Source organism: Vombatus ursinus, unplaced genomic scaffold (assembly GCF_900497805.2).
Source record: "Vombatus ursinus unplaced genomic scaffold, bare-nosed wombat genome assembly UNPS02014799.1, whole genome shotgun sequence".
Classification (NCBI taxonomy): Eukaryota; Metazoa; Chordata; class Mammalia; order Diprotodontia; family Vombatidae; genus Vombatus; species Vombatus ursinus.
Genome location: NW_020954577.1, coordinates 4,153,843 through 4,175,315, shown reverse-complemented (window position 1 = coordinate 4,175,315; position 21,473 = coordinate 4,153,843). Strand labels below are relative to the sequence as shown.

Genomic DNA, 21,473 nt, shown 5'->3' with positions numbered 1-21,473 from the left:
TTGAGGGCAGGCATCATTTTGATATTTTGCTCCATAACATCCTCAGTGATTGACGCTGGGACCGTTGGTTTGGGGAACTCCTGGCGAGGACATCCCTTGACCAAAGCAGAAGAGCAATTATAAGACAGCTTGGAGAGTTGCCTAGGGCACAGAGAAATTGAGCGTTTGACCAGAGTCCCCCAGCCCATATGTCAGAGGTAGAATTCTAATCCAGACCTCCCTGACTCCTAGGCCAGCTTTCCATCCACAATTCTCTATGCCTCCTGCCTTCCCTCATCACAGGTCCTTCAGAAGTGCTGGTTGCTTCACATGAACTGAGAAGCCACACAGTGTAGTGGTTATAGCCCTGGGCTATGGTGGAATGAGGAAGGGCTGGGTCCATTTCCTGCCCCAGACATTTGTTTGCTGCTTTCCTCTGGGCTTCTCCTTCCATCACACCTTCCCTCCCTCTATTTCCACCTCTCTCCTCCACTTTTCAGCTTCCTCTTGTGCGTTGTTTTCCCCATTAGATTGCAAGCCCCTTGAAGGCAGGGACTGTCTTTTTCTGTATTTGGATTCTCAGCATAGTGCCTGGCACATGGTAGGTGCTTAATAAATGGTTATTGGCTGACTCACGGATGACTTAACCTCTCTGATCCGCACCTCCCCCCAACCATGGAGGGCCTCGGACCAGCTCTTGGCTTGAATTACCAAGGCACGGAGGGGTGACTGCGCCTCGGGGACCAAGCTCTTAAAATCATAGATTTCTGAGAAATGGGAGGAAGGAAAGCCAAGTCTTCATGAAACTTTCCCCTCAGCATAAAGAACCTTGATTCTCTCCTCTCGGCCCGCTCCAGTTTTCCGACATTCTCTCCTATTACACAGGCCCTAAATGGAAAAGGCCTCCTCACAAGGGCCTGGATCGTGCCGAGGCAGAGGAAGGATTGTCGCCTGTGTCTGTCTCTCATGTTATTTTCCTAGTTGTGTACCCTGATATCATATGGACGTATTAAAATCACAGCGAGTTAGGTCAAGAAGCTCTCAGTAAGCCCCTGCTAAGTCCTGGGAATACAGACAAATAATCCCTGCCCTCTGGGAGTTTACGGTCTAATGGGGAGGGAACGTGCCAACAATTGTGTACAAACGAGATATCAAATGAAATAGAAGATTACAAAGGAAACCAATTCTATTGAAATACAGTCATCAAAATATTTTTTAAAAAACTAGTTCATGGGGCCAGCTAGGTGGCGCAGCGGATAGAGCTCCAGCCCTGGATTCAGGAGGACCTGAGTTCAAATCCGACCTGAGATACATAACGCTTACTAGCTGTGTGACTCTGGGCAAGTCACTTAACCCCTTTGCCTAGCCAAAAATAAAATAAAATAAAATAAAATAATCCCTGGAATAGGTGACCCTGTCCTAAAAGGCTATGATTCTATAACACATCCTTTCCTGGGTGAAAGTCTTGCTCACAGACTTAAGGAGGCTCTCTTCAACTCCATAAGGTGATTAATGACTGAATTGAAGGGGGGCGGGCACTGAGCCTGAGGAGTCCTGCTCACCATCAATGCCCTGCCTCTGAGAGCCGGGTTTGGGCCCCACCGGCTGGAACAGCGAGTTGTTCCCGCATCCACCTGGCAGGGGATGCACACTATAACTTTCTGGCTCGTGGATAAGAACGCATTGTTGGACTGACCGGAAAACCTGCCCTGAAGATGGCATCTGTCTTTTCCTTGTTTGCACAGACCTTCTTATCTCCCTATCTCTCCTAGAAGGAAATTAAGCCTTCCAGGAGGTACAAAGGCGTATGCGTGACTGTGCGTTTCCTTACACACCTCAGGGTGTTGCAGACTGATCCGGGACAATTGATTTCTGTATCTGTAACTGTCAGTTCTGGAGGTGCATGCCCTGGCTTCGCCTTTTCTGGGACAGAAACACCTTTGCCTTTGGGACCTAGGATTTCTCTGAACTAATAGCTAATAACTCTGTGGTAAGAGCCTCCATTTCTGCCGAGTCCAAGGCATGTCACAGGCCCTATTTTGAGGTGGGTGGTTACTTAAACTATCTTTCTTCTGGGCTCAGCTCAACTGCCACCTCCTCCATGGAGGATTCTTGGATTCCCCTAGCTGCTAATGCTCTCATCCACCTCTAAAAATCCTGTTTTATCCTTACCTATGTACACAATTATATAGAGCTGTAAGTACGTACATAAGGCAGCCAGGAAGTATAGGGGACAGAATGCTTGACCTAGAGTCAGGAGTTCAAATCCAGCCCCAGACACTTACTAGCTGTGTGACCCTGGATAAGTCACTTAACCTTTGTCTGCCTCAGTTCCCTCATCTGTAAAATGGAGATAATAATAATACCTACTTCCCATGGTTGTTATGAGTATCAAATGAAATGATATTTGTAAAGCGCTTAGTAAACTTTAAAGCCCTAAGTTAATGCTAGCTACTATTATTGTGACATCATCTCATTCGATCCTCGCAAAATGCTATAAAGCGAAGGCTGCAGGTCACACACCTACAGCTGAAGAGGGACTTGGAGGCCGTGTCTTCCAGCTCATTCATTTCACTGATGAGGAAACTGAGGTTCAGTGACCTGCACAAGGTTACACAGTTGGGAAGTTTCAGAGGTGGGATTTGAACTCAGCTCTTCCTGACCCTCAGTCCAGCCCCTCATGTCCCAGTTATCTGTATCTTTCCAGCAGAGTATAAACTCCTTTAGGGCAGGGACTGTTTCATTTTGGGTTTTGTATTCCCAGTACCCAGAATAATGGGGAGAGAGGAAGGGGTTACCAAATGTTTGTTGAGTTGAACTAAATATTCTTTCCATTCTGTTCCCTAATTCATGGTGCTTTTTTCCTTCCCGTTGCCATCAATATTGCATGCTTTTTAAAATTAGCATGATTCACTGCCCCCAAAAGAAGCAAGAGATGTTCTAGGAAATATAAGCACACAAGTAGATAATGGGAACCACAACGAAATGAAAAGACCTTTGAGCATTGGCCAAGAGCTCGCATGAGGGTGGGCCAAGGCTGGGTTTTCAAATGTGCCCTGGGCAGCAGCGAATTAAACGCGTCCCTGAAAGGAAGGTTTGACGTAATATAAAAGCCCTTTCTTTAAAAAACAAAACAAAACAAAACATTGTTATTATTATTAACTTGACAAACATCAACAAATCTGAACATTCTGAACATTCTTCCATACAAATAACAGAAAAATAGAGCTACACATGAAATTGTGACTCTCCACCATGAATAGATTGCTTTTTAAAAGAATATTCCCAATTCAGCATAGTAATTTCAACACCACCTTGCTTGTCTGGGTCCCCTTATGAACTTCCCTCCTCTCTCTCTGGTATATTTTTAGTGATTCATTGATGGCTATTTCTTTCTTTTCTTCTTCAATATCATTATTGTTATCTCCCATATCTGCCAACTTTCCCTCCACTAAAATAAAAATAAGAGTTCTTCTTGCAATAAGTGAATGGAGTCACCAAAAACAAAGCCACCCATTGGCCATATTGAGAAATGAATGTCTTTGAGTGTGCCTTGAGTCCATCACCTCTCTCTTGAAGGTGGGTAGCACACTCCTGCCTCAATCTCACCACCATCATCAATCATTAGCATCACAGCTAACATCCTTTTTTTTTTTTTAAAGACTGGCTCTCCCTATCCGACCCAGGTTGGAAGTACAGGGGTCACTCATGGCCTTATCCCTCTATCGATTGACACAGGAGTTTTGACCTTCTCTGATTCTGACCTGGGCAGTTCAACAAAACTAATCTAGAACTGAATCTGACAGCGTATGCCGTGTTTCATAGCCACAATCACCCACCTCTGTAAGGAAGGGAGGAAGGTTCATTTTCTCATATCTTTGGAGGGAGTGGGAGTGTGGGAGTGGAAAATTTGGTCATTATAATAGCGTAGCAACTGATTTTATTTTTTTTTTGTCCTCTCCATTGACATTGTTGTAGTTATTGTTTTTCTTCTACTGTTGACTTCCCTCATCATCTGTTCAAACTACTCCTTCAATGCCTCTCTGAATTCCTCACATTCATTGTTTCTGGCAGAGAGGCAATAATCCATTACCACAGTTGGTTCAACCATTCCCCACTTGATGGACATCCACTTCATTCCCAGTTCTTCGCTAAATGTGGGCCTGTTGAAAACATTATATGTCATCGCTCAGGAATTTGGTGGTCATGCAGGCTTTATGGAATCTGCTGGTATATCCAGTCTGTTTTGGTCCTAGGAGGCACATGCTCAGACCTAGGACTTCATTGGGAAGCCCTGTTGCAGCATTGAGTCCCTTCCCCTTATCCGTGGTTAGTAATGATGTTGGATTCCATTGGAGGCCTGCCCAACCCCGGTGTATGACGTCATCCTAGTGGCTGTGAGCACTCTGATGGTGGTTCATTTCCTGCCTTATGCTGGATACCCTTTTGCCTCTAAAGTCATGTGCTTATTCCTTAAAGATATTTTCCAACTGTATCTTCCCTCTCATCTTCAGTTAGAGACACCAGTTTATCTCACTGCCCTTTAGGTAAAAATTCCCTTCTCAATGACATGTTGCCCTCAATTGGATGGATAGAGTGCACTAATAGAACGCCCCTGAGCAGTATTTCTGGTGCTACATGGTCTCTTAGAAGATGTCATAGAACCACAGAATTCAAAGTTATAAGAGATCTTAAAGGTCATGTAGTCCAACCCATTCCTAAAAAGTAATCCACCCCCCCTTACAACAATCCCAACAAAGTATTACAACCCTTTCCTCAGTGGCTTTAAATGTGAGGAAATCCATCACTCCCTGAGGTAGCCCTTTCCATTCTTGGACAGTTCCAATCATTAAGAAGTGTTTCTTCATATCAAGCCTAAATTTCTCTGTAATGTATCACCCTATGGAGCCAAACAGAATAAAGCTAATTTCTCTCCCATGCGACCCATCAAAATCTTGAAGATGATACTGTATATCACACATCCCCTAGTTCTTCTCCTTTTCAGGCTGTGCATCCCTCATCCTTTCACTAGTGCCCATATGTCATGGAGTGAGATGGTTTTCATTCCTGTATACTCAGTGCCTGGCACAAGGAAGGACTTCTAAAATTGAATTGAAAATGAAAGCTTTAATGCCTACCACAAATTTCTCCTCTAGTAGAACAGTTCACTTATTTTTATACTCTTTTTCACTCTTTTACTCACTCTATGGTTCTACCCTCCCTGTTCTTCTCCTCACCCAGGTTTTGTTTCAATGATCAATGTCTACTTAGAGGAGTTGGAGGCTACCTAGATCAACTTGGTTTGTTACCGTTGCAAATAGCCAAAGCTCTGTGTAAATGGAAAACTGACTGACACATCACCGCTGGGGTGCCTTCATGTGGCAGAGATCGGGTTTGGCTAGTTGCCTGAAACCATTCAAGAAATTGACAAATCAGATCTTTTCAAGGCATGCAAGTAGTGAGCACCAAGATTTGGGTTCAAGACTACCTGTCTCGCTGTGCATCTAATCTATTTCCCTGGATTTTTTTTTGCATTGGACCCACCTCAATCAGAATTGTATCCCTGAACCTCTGCCTGTGTCCACTAATCATGAATAGATGAGAGGAGTATACTTGCTAATAGATCTTGTATTCACAAAGGCAACAAGGCACCTCATTGACATGGTAGACTAGAAGGGCCATGCACCTGAGGAAAAACATGGAAACCTGTGCCCCATTTATATACCCTGAAGTGAGAGAAAGACTTCTTCCAATGATAGCCCACTAACACAGAGCCTTGGGCTCCAGAGAGGCTTCTAGAAGGAGGGAGAGTGTCCGAGCCCCCGGCTGCATTGCCTTATTGCTTCAGTTGATTTGGGGATGGGGAGGTGGGGAGTTACTAACACACTGTGACTCAAGAATGAGGCTCCCACAGATGAATTCTCCGTGTGAAGAAAATCAATGCCTTGCACTTCACCCTCTGTGGGATTTTCCTGGACTCACTCCATGTTCTCTTTGCTCTTTAGATACTTTGCTCTAGGATTCAAATCTTGTTTTCCTCCCTTAACCCTTAGATCAATGACTCTATAGACTTATGGCTTTGATTTGAGAATAAGTTATAGGTTATGGTTTGACCTTGGAACCATGGAAGGAGCGTGGCATAATGACCAAAGCGTTGATGTTCAAGTTAGGAAGACTTGGGCTGGAATCCAGTCTCTGCCACTGGCTGTGTAACCATGGGCAAATCCCACCTTCTCTGGGCCCCCACTTCCTTATTTGTAAACCTGGAAAATAAGACCTAACGTATTTACCTGGTAGGATTTTGTGAGGCTCATTAATGGACTATACAAATATCAGTTGTTACTTTTAATTACCCTATTGGATTCCGGGGAGAGGATGATGTTGAACTCAAAGGTCCCTTCCTAGCTCTCAAAGCTTATGCTGCCTGCTGGCTGGGCAGACACTCCCTCCTCCTCTTAGCCACACTTGAATCTCTACTACAAGCTGCTCTCCTCCTTCCTCCCTGCTCTCCATCCAAGGGGTAGGGACATAAAACTTCAAAGTTATAAAAGCACTTTTTAAAAATGAGTTTTACCTTCTTCCAAAGTCAAAAGGGAGTTTCCCCCACCAATGAGACTTCTTGAGGTTTTCCTGTGGTTGGTTCTGTGTTCGACCATCCTGTGAGGGTTGCTTTTGCACTTAACTGCTTCCACAAAAGTTCAAAGCACTGTTTTGCCTTTTAAAAACAGAATCTGGCTTCTCAAGTCTGAGTGACAGATATTTCCTTTTCCCTACCTCCTATTAAGTTAGTCCTTTTATCGCGTTCCTTTAGTTATTTGTTTTTGGAGTTAGCAAAATTTGTTTTATTTTAATGACTTCCTTTGGAAAGATTTCCAAGGGGAGCATCTCGTGTTAGGTTACATTAATGGAATTATAAGGTCTAGATGACTGCCCATTGTCCGGACTATGGCAAGCAGTTGGAGGGATGACCCACAGAGAGTGTGCCCATTGGTGTATATACCTTAGATGGTTCAAATGGAGCAAAAGCTGGCCCAGCATTGACCAGGAGGACAATGGCATAGAGTGCTTGGAAAGCTGTGTTGTACCTTGGTGATGCTAAGCTTTCCTTGAAACAAAGGCTTGTTTCGTGTGTGTGTGTGTGTGTGTGTGTGTGTATGTGTGTGTGTATAACATATATTATATATATACACACATACACATATACACATATATATACATTAACAAGTATTTATTTTCTCTCCCTCTTTTCCCATCCATTGGGGAAAAAAATAAAGGAAAAATAAAATCCTTGTAACATATGTAGAGTCAAGCTAAACAAATTCCCATATTGACCATGACCAAGAAATGTATCTCCTGCATCACCTGTCTGTCATGAGGAGGGTAGCAGGTGTCATCACTCATCCCCTGGCATCATGGTTAGTCACTGCTTTGCTCAGAGTTCTTATGGCTTCCAAAGTCATTTATCTTTTCAGCGTTGTTGTTACTTTATCAGAGGTTCTGGATCTGTTCACTTTGAACCAATTCATGCAAAGTCATTTTAGATTTCTCTGAAAGTATCCCTGTAACCACTTCTTATGACATAATATTATTCCATTGCATTCATATGTCATAGTCTGTTTAGCCATTCCCCAATTCATAGTCTCCCCATTTTAGTTTCTAAGGCCCTGCCACCACAAAAAGAAGCACTATAAATATTTATATAGATGAAAAAGCCTATCTTTGCAGACCAGTATTCTTCCTGTTGTGTGCTATGTCGGCAAGTCATGGAATGCCGCCGTCTGTGAATGTTGACAGTTGCCCAGAGGCCGAGGGAGAAGCATGACGGGTGTGGACAAGTTGGGACACGTTATAAACAAGTAACTGCACGAGAAAAGCAGTGTAAAGGATGTTGGCAGAGAAATGTCTGACCAGGGAAACAAACAAGAAAAGATGGCCAGTTACCCCTCAGTGGTGGCAAAGAGAAGGAGAAGGGATGGCCAGCCCTCGTGCACCACTGCTAGTTCCGCGGCATCAGGCTGATCAGTCAAACACCCAACATTTATTAAGTGCCAACTGTGCCAGGAGCTGGAGATACAGAGACCAAAATGAAAGGATCCCTGCCTTTAGGGAGCTTGCGTCCTGTTAGGAGAGACGACGCGTGTACTTGAAGGAATACATCCAAAAGAAATTCAAGATGATCTTGGTGGGAAGGGGAAGAAAGAATGTCCTCAGTCCTTCAGTGTACGTACGCCCAGTGGGACACTATTGAAGGACATAAACAAAGGTCCAGTCCTACAGGATGGGGAGGCATAGATGGGTTTTGATCTGTAATGTTGTCGAGTCATTTCAATGTGTCCTACTGTCTTGGCAAAGATACTGGAGTGGTTTGTCATTTCCCTCCCCAGCTTCTTTTACAGATGAGGAAACTGAGGCAAACAGGGTGAAGTGACTAGCCCAGGGTCGCATAGCTAAGTATCTGAGGCTGGATTTGAACTCAGAAAGATGAGTCTTCCTGACTTCAAGCCCAGCACTCTCTGCATTATGGCACTACGTAGCTCCCCAATGTGTAATATTAGAGAGGGTATCCATAGCCATGAGATTCCAGAGCCATATTTTTAATTATTATGACTTGACAGATGTCAGCAAACATGAGCATTTCCATACCCAAAGAAGAACAGGAAAAGGATTGTAAATGACACCATGACTACACTCATCGATCTGTGATCTCATTGGTAAAAGTATCTTCTCCAAAAGTGCATATTGCCATCCATCCATTCCTAAGCATACTATTTAACTAGACTTTTGTTCATATCCTTTAGGACAACTTGGTTTATAATCATATTATAATAATAATATAATATAATAATAATATTATTATTGAGAGCAATAGCTAGCACTTACATTGCACTTTAAGGTATGCAAAGTGCTTCACAAATATATTATTTTATAGTTTTAAAAGTATATATTAAATTTAACTTGATTATTCCAATACTTCCCTCTGCTCTGTCTTAAAAAAAATTATTAAAATGTTTCACTGATGATCTTTCCTTTTTATTTAATCACCTCACCACTCCCACTCTTTACTCATAATAAAAAAATTTTAAAACCCTTCCCCCCACCCTAAGCCCCTCCAAATACCTATAAAAATGGATCTAAACAAATTCTAAAGCAGCAGAACCCACAAAAAGACAGAGTAAAACAAATTTCCAGCTGAAGACAACCTGGATGGTTGATCGGAAAGGTATATCACACCAGGCGGGGAGAGGAGCACAATTTGACATGGGTACGCAGGCCTCAGCGAACCTGGAGCAGGCCTCAGAGGATTGAATCACGGGCAGCTGTGGCTGTTTCCAGACTTCTCAACCCATGAACACCAAAGACAACTTAGAAGGTCAGTGGGAAAAGTCTGTGTCTGCGGTGAGAGAGAGAAGTACGGTGGTCTCAGCTCCAGTCCCTGAGCTCAGCCCCAGGGAGATGGCTGCTTCCAGAGCTTCCAGCCCAGAGACTGAGGGGGAATCAAGTGGCTGATCAGAAGGGTACTGCAGGGATCTCTCTGCTGGTATAGGATTCTCTTGCTTTGCCCATGCTTGGATCTGGGTCACAGTTCTGGGTTGCGGTCCTGGGGCAAGGAGGAGCACTGGCATGGTGGAGCTTATAGTGGCTGTGGAGAGAGAATCCTCCTCACAGTTCCAAGACAGAAAAGAGTGCTCGTGGTCACTCATAGACCAGAGCACAGGCCAGGAAAGGAGTAAACACCTTGCCCTTGATCATAGCCGCTTGGAAGAATTGAAAATTTACAGGTCCCTAGAAGTATCTCTGAAAACAGCTGCACAAAACCCCTAAAGCTTGGAACAGTACATTCTCCACACTGGAAACAGACTCCTACTAAGGTAGTAGTTATAAACTCTTTGTTAAGACAAAGAGTTTATAACTCAAGTAATTGGCTGGGATCATGAGCAAGCAGCACAAAAAGAGTTAGACCCTAGAATCTTGCTTTGGTGACAAAGAAGATGAAATCATACAACCAGAAGAAGACAACAAAGTCAAAGCTCCTACATACAAAGCCTCCAAGAAAAATATGAATTGAGAAGCAAGTAAGAGAAGTAGAGGAAAAACTGAGAGTGATACAAGAAAATCATGAAAAACAAGTCAACAGCTTGCTAAAGGAGACCAAAAAAAAAAAAAACTGAAGAAAATAACACCTTAAAAAATAGCCTAACCCAAATGGCAAAAGAGGTCCAAAAAGCCAATGAGGAGAAGAATGCCCTAAAAAGCAAAATTGGCCAAATGGAAAAGGAAGTCCAAAAGCTTACTGAAGAAAATACTTCCTTAAAAATTAGAATGGAGCAATTGGAAGCTAGTGACTTTATGAGAAATCAAGACACTGTTAAACAAATCCAAAAAAATGAAAAAAATAGAAGAGAATGTGAAATAAACCATTGGAAAAACAACTGACCTGGAAAATAGATCCGGGAGAAAGAATTTAAAAAGTAGGGGCAGCTAGGTGGCGCAGTGGATAGAGCACCGGCCCTGAAGTCAGGAGGACCTGAGTTCAAATCTGACCTCAGACCAAACACTTGACACTTACTAGCTGTGTGACCCTGGGCAAGTCACTTAACCCCAATTGCCTAAAAAAAAAAAAAAAGAATTTAAAAAGTATTGGACTATCTGAAAGCCATGATCAAAACAAGAGCCTAGACATCATCTTTCAAGAAATTATCAAGGAAAACTGCCCTGATATTTTAGAACCAGAGGGCAAAATAGGAATTGAAAGAATCCACCAATCACCTCCTGAAAGAGATCCCCAAAGGAAAACTCCTAGGAATATTGTAGCCAAATTCCAGAGTTCCCAGGTCAAGGAGAAAATATTGCAAGCAGCCAGAAAGAAAGAATTCAAGTATTATGGAAACACAATCAGAATGACACAAGATTTAGCAGTTTCTACATTAAGGGTCCGAAGGGCACGGAATATAATATTCCAGAGGGCAAAGGAGATAGGATTACAACAAAGAATCACCTACCCAGCAAAACTGAGTATAATCCTTCAGGGTAAAAAATTGTTATTCAGTGAAATAAGGGACTTTCAAGCATTCTTGGTGAAAAGACCAGAGCTGAATAGAAAATTTGACTTTCAAATACAAGACTCAAATGAAACATGAAGAGGTAAACAGGACAGAGAAATCATAAGAGACTTATTAAAGTTGAACTGTTTACATTCCTGCATGGAAAGATGATATTTGTAACTCATGAGTCCTTTGTCAGTATTAGGGTAGTAGGAGGGAAAAATTATATGTATGTATATATATATATATAGATAGATAGATAGATAGATAGATAGATATAGAGATAGATAGAGGGCACAGGGTGGGTTGAAGATGAAGGGGTGATATCTGGAAAATAAAATTAAGGGGTGAGAGAGGATTATACTAGGAGAAGGAGAAAGGGAGAGGTAAGAATGGGGTAAATCATCTCACATGAAACAGACAAAAAAATGGCTTTTACAGTGGAGGGGAAACGGGGGAAGGTGAGAGGGAATGAGTGAATCTTATTCTCATTAGATTTGGCTTAAGGAGGGAATAACATGCACAATGGGGTATGGAAATCTATTTTACCCTACAGGAAAATAAGGGAGGAAGGGGACAAGAGAGCAGGGGTATGATAGAGGGGAAGGCAGATTGGGGGAGGGGATAATCAGAAGCAAACACTTCTGAGGAGGGACAGGGTCAAAACAGAGAATAAAATAAATGGGGGGGTAGGATAGGATGAAGGGAAATATACTTAGTTTTTCACAAAAAAACCCTTCCCCCCTAGTAACAAATTAGTATCGTCAATCCATACCTTGGCAATATCTGCCAAGTCTCATTCTGCAGTCTAGTGGGTTATCTTTCTGTCAAGAGGCATCTAGCACATCTTTATCGATCTTTAGTGTCGTAATTGGCCATTGCACCGATCAGAGTTTAAGTCTTTCTTTTACAAGGTTTCTGCAGCCTCTGTGTAAACAGTTCTTCTGGTCCTGCCCATTTTATTCTGCATCAGTTCATAGAAATCCTCCCAGGTTGCTCTCAAGCCATTCTCCTTTGTCATTTCTTGGGGCACAATAACATCCTATTATATTGTTGGGGTATATTCCAATGGAGACAATGAACAAGCTGCCTCCTCTTCACTCTGGAGAGATCCAGAAGGCTTCAAGGGAAAGGTCTGAAGAAAAACAAGAAGCAGATTCTGGGTGAAAAGCAAACAATCAGTTTTAGGTTTTGCACGTTTTCATTCCAGACTGAGTTACTGTGTCTCTAGTGTGTAATTTACCATTCTGTCCCTTCCTTTTCTCCCATCCTCAAGATGGAACCAGAATTTCTAATTTGAAGTGAAATCCTCATATTTTCCCTCAGAATTAAATTGACTCAACATTCATAAGTCTAAGCTCGATTCAAAAACATCTCCACTCCACTTAATGAATTCTGAGGGAAAATCGGTGCTCTAGCTGGTGTATGTAAAAGGCTTTAAAATTTGTTTTTTTTCCTTTTTAATGAATTCTAGTAGATGAAAACTTAACATTTACCAGCTACTGAGAGATTAGAAAAACTGTCTTTTTCAATAATAGGAAACTTTGTTTACAGAGGACTCAGCAATCTTCATTAAATTACCTTTCATTGAACATGAGTTTGCATTTACCTTTACGGGAATAACCTTACAAAAAAAATAAACTCATTTACAGATTAATCTTCCCTTCTGTCTAAATATAGTTTTCATTTAACAGCAGAAGTAGCTAGGTGACAAAGTAGATATAGCACTGGCTCTAGAATCAGTAAGACCTAAGTTCAAATCTGCTCTCACTTCTACACTCCCACACATGCACACAACAAGCTCCCTGTAGGCAGACACTCTCAGGTTTTTTTCCATTATATTATCAGCTCCTCATTATATTATCAACTTCCCAGATCGCTCAAACCCATCCACACTGATCTTTCTCTTTCCTCAGTTCCCCCAGGAATTTATTTGCCTTCGTAGATTTTTCTTGAATGGTTTCCTGTGGCAAAGTGTTGTTTACCAAAATTTTTTTGTTAGCTCTTCAAATTATTTTTTCATTCTTTGATGGCATTTCAGGTCAATGTCAGGCATTCATTCATTCATTTATTCATTCATTCATTCATTCATTCAAGAAGCATCTAGTAAGTGTCTACTGGGTTTCCAGCACTATCCTAAATGCTGGGATATAAAGAAAAAATGGTCACAACTGAAATATGTTGGTATATATATGTATGCATTTACATATATACATGGGTGTGGTTATATGGGATGAGTCTAATAAGACAAAAATTAATAGTCAGTTAACAAGCATTTTTAAAATGTTTACTATCTGCCAGGCATTGTGCTAAGCTTTGTGGATACAAAGAAGGGCAAAAAGCAGTCTCTGCCCTCAGAGAGCTCACAGTCTAATGGGAGAAACAACTACGTACATACAGTGTAATTGAAAGGTAATGTTAGGGGAATGCTTTCTGGGGCTGGGACTAGGGAAAGACTTCTGTCAAAAGACTGGATTTTAGCTGGGACTTCAAGGAAGCCTGGGAAGATAGGCATGGGAGGTGAGGAGGGAGAGTATGGGGAACAGCCTGGCAGGACAAATGCACAGTCAAGAGATAGAGTGCTGTGTATGAGGAACAGCAAATACAACATAAAGACAAAGTCTTTCCACTTGGGTTCAGAAAGTCAACTTTACAAGTACAGGGTGGAGCAGATGTGGCTAGCCAGCAATTCTTGTGAAAAAAGACCCAGGGTTTTTAATGACCAGGCAGCTCAATGTAAATCAATAGCATGACATTGACCTCAAAATCATCTGCTTTCCCTTCAACTCCCAACCCCACTCTCTCTGTCCATGTCAACAAATCTTCAAATCTTTCCTTGTGTCAAAAATACCAGCATTCTATTGACCTTGTCCCTGCCCCCATCCATAGACCTGCTCTTGACTCATGAATAACACCTAGCATGATGTCTTGAGCATAGTCAGTTCACAATAGATACTTGTCAATTGAATAATTAGCTAAGGAAAAGCAACCAATAGTCTTCAAGATCACTTGGTCATCTTTTACATTGAAGCAAAGAGGAGAATAAAAGGAGACAGAATTGGCTTATGTTTTATGGCTCATTTAATTGATTAATCAGCAAGCATTTTAAAGCACCTACTATGTGTTTGGCACTACAGTAGGTACTGCAAAGTCAAAAGACAAAAAAGAGACTGTTGTCCCTGCCCTCAAATAGCTTGCGTTCTATATGCACATCTACATACAAAGTAAACACACTGTAGTTTTCAGGGGGAGTGGGTACTAACATCCTTGAGGAATTAAGAAAGGCCTCATGGAAGAGGTAGTCTTGAGCAGAAGTTTGAAGGTAGCTAGGGATTTGGTGAGGCAGAGGTGAGGAGGGAGTACATCCCAGAATAGGCAAGAGCCTGAGAAAAGGCATGGAGATGGGAGAATGAATATGACGTAGGTCAGTTTGACTGGACCATAGTGTTGGAGAGGGAAGGGGCTGCATGTAGAATGAGTCAGAAAAGGCAGACTGGAGCCGGATTGTGAAGGAAGGGCTTTAAATTTAGAAAGATAGCGCTCATGCCCCCTTAGCTGAAATCACTTGAAGTTTAAATTATTGACCATAAGAAAGTGGGTTATCTTTTCCACAAATTCACTGGAAGGGGGAGTCATGCTTATTTGAGGTGGGGGGGGAGAGCAGGTGAAGAAGTGCCTTGATTAAATTTGGCAGTCACTTATTGAGTGTCTTATGTGCAAAATACCATACTAGGAAGCAAAGCAGGTGCTAATATTCTAAAAACATTGACCAAGCTACTTACCTCAAGATATGTGCAAATATCTGCAGTTCTTGGCTTTCCTTTATTTGAATTTCCACAATACCTTATTGTCACAGACATCTCTTTTAGTGGGGAATAAAAAATGACAGGTTCATCAGAGGATGACAGAACCTTAAAAATCAATCAGGTGATACAAATGAAAGAGTTTGAAATGAAAAAAGAGTTTGAAAAAGAGTTTCAAATGCAAATGAGTTCCCCATTTACTCTCCACTCTCTAGTAAGACATTCCTGGCAAGGGGAGAAATCAGGTGATGAACTAAATGCCTCCGTGGAAATTGCTACATCTGTCTGTCCATGATTCTATTTAGATCTCGCTCCCTCTCCAAATGAAGCTGAGCAAACAAGCATCAGTACTTTGGATATGCAGGACCATAAATCCCTCTTGTGGCTCAGCAGTTTCTCCTCATAATATGCACAGGAAAATGAGTACATATTTGCAAATGCCTAGATGATGAGTGTGTATGTTGGTTGTTTCTGGGAAGCAAGGTTTCCCTCCGTGATTTCATGAAGTTGAGACATTCATCTTTAGAGCCTTCAGCCCCTTCTTTCTTCAGTGGTTTCCCTTTACCAGGGTAATCCCCATCCCACTTTCTGCTGGGCATGAATTAAGCTTTAGTGGTGGAGGCATTTCTAGATAGGGAGGCAGTAACATCAGAGGGGAATACTTTGGATTTTGAGTCTGATGACCTGGGTTCAGATCTCATCCCTCCACATCTTTGGCCCCATCTGTGGCCTTGGGCAAGTAACTTAACCACTCTGACCTCGGTTTCCTTGGCTATAGAGTGAGGATGTTGGACGCGATGATCCCTGAGGTCCTTCCAAGTCTAAATCTCTGCTCCTATAACATAATTGAATGTGACTGTGCTATAAGAAAGGATGAATACTCTGGAATGCAGAGAAATGTGGGGAGATTTGTACATAGGGATGCAGAGTGAGGAAAGGAGAGGCAGGAGAGCAGTGGAATCCATGTGACACGGGGGGGGGGGTGAGCCCTGACTCTGGAGTCCCAAGACCTGAGTTCAAAACCTCTCTACACCTGTGTAGGACCTACGTGACCTTTAGAAAGGAATGTAACCTTTTATGACTTCAGTTTCCTCTTCTGTAGAATAAGAGGATTGACCAAGACAGGCCCCCTCTAGGCCTCAGTCTGGGAGCCTACAATGTCGCAGCGATCTGGGCAATGATGGTGATCATGTAAATCCTAACCCTAAAAAGCAGTTGAACTCTAATGAATTATAACCAACCATCTTGGTCCTGGAAACCTCATAAGGAAACATACCTTCCCGCTTTCAATGGTGGGGAGGGATACGGAATGCGATATACATAATCAAGTGTGGTCATTGTATCAAATGGCTTTGTTTAGATGCTTTTTCTTTGTTGCTAGGAAGGCTTTCCATTGTAGGGATGGGTTAAAGAGAAGCACCATGGTCTAAAATAAAAGGTAGCAATAATGAAAAGAATTACAAAAAAAAAAATAAAATATAGTGAAAATAAGGTAAAATAAAATGAGTGAAACACCAGTATTAACATGAACAAAAACATTATTGCCATGTTTGGTTGTGAATTTATAATGGAAAAATCAGATGAAAAATGAAATAGATACTTAAGTTTTATTTATGCTTGAACAATTTGGATTTTATTCTATAAAATCAAGTTAATAATTGAATATAATTATCCTTTTTTTCCTGTTGAAATGAAAGGGACATTAATTGTGGTGTTCTATTTTCCTTGAATGATTCTAGTCTAATTTTTAGAAGACAAACAGCTCCTTTTAGGCAGCCCTGTTCAGAGGCAAGGGAAAGGGGCTCCTTAGGTCCATGACAGCTTCCCACCATCCTGATTCTGCATCTGTAAGCTGCTCAGGTTGGCAGCTAGGTGGAGCAGTGGATGGAATGTGGGGCTTACAGTTAGTAAGGCTCCTTTTTGTGAGTTCAGATCTGGCCTCAGGTATTTACTAGCTGTGTGAACCTGGGCAAGTCACTTAGCCCTGTTTGCCTCAGTTTCCTCATCTGTAAAATGAGCTGGAGAAGGAAATGACAAAACCACTCCAGTATTTCTGTCAAGAAAACCCCAAATGGAGTCACAAAGAGTCAGACACGACTGAAAAAATGACTCAATAACAAAGCTGCTCATGTTATATTTTTCATTCTTTTTACAGTCAGCTGTATAAAAAGTCCATAGATCCTTAATGTGATCAAGTTGCCATTGGAATTCTTGCCTTGTTTACTTCAATGGTATTTTAATCTCCCTGATTTGAATTCCAATGCATTATTAATGGATCTCTCTCTCTCTCTTTCTCTCTCTCTCTCTCTCTCTCTCTCTCTCAATATAGGTGGAGAACAGACCAAAATATTATGGAAGAGAGTACGTATTATACTGTTTTTTTTTTATTTTAATAACTTAAAATGTAATCAGTCGGTGTGTCATACAGTATGTTCTTAAATATTGAAATATCCTAGAATTTATGGGTTCTTTTCACAGTGGCCGTACTATAAGAAACTAACAATCAAGAGTAAATGTAATCAGACTTCTTTGTACTAAATTTACTTTATGGCATGCAGGTGCTGGTTCTCTTTCCATTAATGTTGGAAGGGGAAATGCTTCATGTCAGGTTACTTTCAAAATGGGCAATGACTGAGTGTTGTCTACCTCTGGACTTTAATATGGCCCCTGTACCATAACTGAGGGCTGATAGTAATCCTTTATTTCATTTTCACTCAAATTTAATGTAAAACTCTGGATTGTCTAAGTGCAGTTAAATCAATGGAGATTCCACCTCTGACGCTTGCTGTCTGTATGACCTTGGGCAGATCACCGCACCTCTTTGAGCCTCAGTTTCCTCTTGGGGACTTGTACAGAGGAATGCAGAGTCAGGAGAGCAATGGGAATCGCATGATATGGGGGAAAGAGTCCTGACTCTGGAGTCCCAAGACCTGGGTTCAAAACCTATTTGTACACCTGTGTAGGACCTGTGTGACCTTAGGAAGGAAATTCAACCTCCCAAGGCTTCAGTTTCCTCTTCTGTAAAATGAGAACATAGGAGGACAAAATGGCATCTGAGTTCCCTTCTAGCCCTGAATCTTATGATCTCATGATCTGTTCAGCCGATGGAAGATGGGATGATCAGAAAAAGCCTCGTCACTACCATGTAACCGTATAAGACCCAAATCAAGGTTTCCCTTGGCTTGCCTTAATAACATTCTTTTCCTTTCCCTCCCTTTCCTTTTCCACTCAGTATCTCCATTTGCTTCCCCAGCAACAGCAGTCTGCAGGTGTTCAATCTGGCAGCTTTTGCTTAAGATTCTTAAGGAGGGGGAAGTCCATGCCTTCCAGGAAGGCTCATTCACTTTCTCATGGCTCTGATTGCTAGGAAGTTGTTTCCTGACATTTCAGCTGGTACCTGCTAAAATAGACACTGGGTGCTGGCCTTTGTGTGGTTTTTTATGGTTTTTTTAAATCGATGTCTTGTTTTTACATCACCATAAATATCCTTGTTCTTCCTTTCCCACCCCTAGCATCCCATATAGCAAATACTACTTTTCTAAAGATGACAGAGAGAGGGAGGGAGGGAGGGAGGCAGAGAGAGAGAGAAAGAGAGAGAGAGAGAGAGGAAGAAGAAGAAGAAGAAGAAGAAAAAGAAAGAAGAAGAAGGAGGAGGAGGAGTTGGACGAAGAAGAGGAAAAAATCAGCATAACTGATCAATATATTGAAAAAGTCTAAAAATATGTATAATGTACAATACTTATGGACCTCCTTTCCTATAAAGGGGAGGCATAGCGGTCTCTCTTCATATTTCTTCTTTTGAGCCATGCTTATTCCTTATAATTTTGCAGCTTTTTCTTTTGTTTTTATGTTGTGTTGTTCTCTCTGTTTACATTGTCATAATCATTGTGTATATTGTTTTCTTAGCTCTGCTAACTTCACTTAGCATCATTTGATGTAGATCTTTCCATGTTTCTCTGTATTCATCCCATTTGTCATTTCCTATAGCACAATAATATTCCATTCATTTATTCACATACCACTATGTACTTAGCCATTACTGAATCAATGGGCATCTATTTTGTTTGTTTCCAATTCTTTCCTCGTATAAAAAGAGAAGAAATAAAACAGAAGTCAGGAGGATTCATGGCCTGGGGCTCAGGGCTCAAGGCCAGCTTTCAAACCCAAGCCATTTGAGGCTGTAGCTGAATTCTCCAAGGCCACATGACTGAGGTTAAAAAAATGTTAAGTGCTCTGATTGGAACTGCTATATGCTGCTATAAATATTTTGGTATATATGGGGACTTTCTTCTTATCAATGGCGTCCATGGGACAGAAGGCCAGTAATGGAGTCTCTGGGTCAAAGGACATAGACATTTTCATCACTTTATTTGCGTAATTCCATATTGGTTTCCAAAATGGTTATACCGATGCACAGCTTCACCAACAGTGTACTAGTGTACGTCTCATCCTACATCCCCTCTGACACTGATCGGTTTCATCTTTTGTTGTCTTTGCCAATTTCCAGGATACAAGGTGAACTCTGAGGGTTCATTTGATTTGCATTTCTCTCTGGATGATTTGGCTTATTCTTCCATATGATTGTGAATAGTTTGCGTTCTTGAGACCTATTTGCTCGTACTTTTTAAATACTTCTTGGAGAATAGCTTTCCGTTTCATACACACACATACACATGCACACATATATACAGCTATGTCCCAATTAGTATGAATAGGGAATTCCATGAAATGGTCAAATGTCTTTAAATTTGCATTATTTGAAGTTATAATTACGTAGTCCCAATCCAATGGAAGTATGTAGTGCAAATTCAAATAAAGCAACCACTTCACAGGATTTGTGTGTGTGTGAGTATACATGGATATGTACACATACATATATATGAATTGTCTTCTATACATACACACATATATGAAGTCTGTTAATTATTTATATATCTTGAATACCAAACCCTTATCGGAGAATTTTGTTACAAAGATTGTTCTTTTCCCACTGAATTACTTCCCTTCTTCCTAGGTGCATTAACTTTGTGCAGAAGCTTTTTGGTTTCATGTTGTCCGCCTCTATGTTGCCCCCAGTGTGACCCACTGGAGAGGGGCTTGGAATCAGCGACTCTGGGTTCAATTCCTCTCCTCAGACACTTATTGGCTGTGACCTTGAGCAAGTCACTGAATTTTTGATCCTTGGTTTCCTCACCTATGAAATGGGTGTAATGGTAGCCCCCACTTTGCAGAGTGTTGAGGATGAAGTGAGATAATTTATGTAAAGCATTTTGGAAACCTTCAAGAGCTATAAAAATGCTAGCTATTATTATTTTAAATAAGGATAATTGAATTCTAGCTACTATTATTACAAGTAATAATGACAATGATGTTAACAATAATAGTAAGTAACAATAATAATGACACTTCCCTCACTAGGTTGTTATGAGGATGAATTGAGCATTAAATCATAGATTTGGAGCTGGAATGGGACCTTAGGGGATATCAGGGGTGACCCTCCCTTATTTTTTAAGGATAAAGAAGCTGTTCCCGAGATGTGAAGTGACTTGGCCACCGCCGTGCAGCTGAGAGTCTGAGGCAAGATTTGAACTCAGGTCTCTCCTGTCTTCAGGTCCGTGTCCATGTCTACTCTACTACCTAGCTACCTCAGAAGATCAGGCATGTAAAGTTTTTTGCAAATCTTAAAATACCGAATAAATGTGAGTGAATACAATTAGTATTATGTGCCCCTCTCAGTCACATTGGGGTGCTAGAACCATAGAGCCAGCCCAAGCTCCACCAAAGAGTCAAGAGCATCCTTCATCACTTGCCCTCTTAGCTCTACCCTTTGGGAATTAATGGGGGAATTTCTCTTCAAGTCCATGTTTCAGGCTGAACCCTGGGCTTCTTTCCCTCCCTCCTCCTCTCAGCCAGTCGTGCCTTCATGATTAATAGCCCACTTACCTGTCCTAACTCAGCAGCCTCTCTCTAATTAGAGCACTTACATTTTTATAACCTCACTGCTGTGGCCTTGGAGAATTCAGCCAGAGCCTCAAATGACTTGGGTTTGAAAGCTGGCCTTGAGCCCTGAGCCCGGGCCATGCAGCCTCTTGACTTTCAGCCTGGAGCATCACTCGGGCACCCCACCACACCTCCCAGAGTTTAACCTGCAAGGCCATACAACTGACACACCACGGTAAACTCAGACCCATCCTCTTCTCAGGAAGATTTGTTTTCATATAAAGGAGGCCTGCCCTCCATGGGTTTTATCTCACATCATCACTTGTTCATGACTAATCCTTTGGTCTAATCAGAGCTGCCCATGGTTCCAGTAAAGTGTCTTTAGAAGGCAGGAAGGTGGGAGAGGAATACAGGGGCCCCACTCCTGCACCCATATCCAAGGAGATGCTGTTGTCACCAGAATTTCTCCATTTGAGCTTCATCTCGTTTCTGGTTATTTACCTGAAGGTAGCTATCATTGACTCTAGGGACTTCAGAGGCCATCGAAGACAGTTAAGTGGTTCAGTAGATAGAATGCTGGGTCTGAGTCAGAAAGACCCGAGTTCAAATTCAGCTTCAGACACTTACTAGCTGTGTAACATTGAGAGAGTCACGTAACCTCTGATTGCTTCAGTTTCCTCATCTGTAAAATGGTTATAATATCACCTAC

General features: G+C 41.7%; 1 protein-coding gene across 1 annotated transcript in view; it reads left to right on the top strand.

The window, feature by feature from the left end:
• LOC114050592 (beta-chimaerin) overlaps positions 1–21,473 on the top strand; it is a 291,310-nt gene that overhangs the window by 183,123 nt on the left and 86,714 nt on the right. Inside the window, exon 4 of the mRNA XM_027872407.1 lies at positions 17,154–17,185. Within this exon, the coding sequence (XP_027728208.1) occupies positions 17,154–17,185 (32 nt within the window). The remainder of the gene's footprint in view (positions 1–17,153; positions 17,186–21,473) is intronic.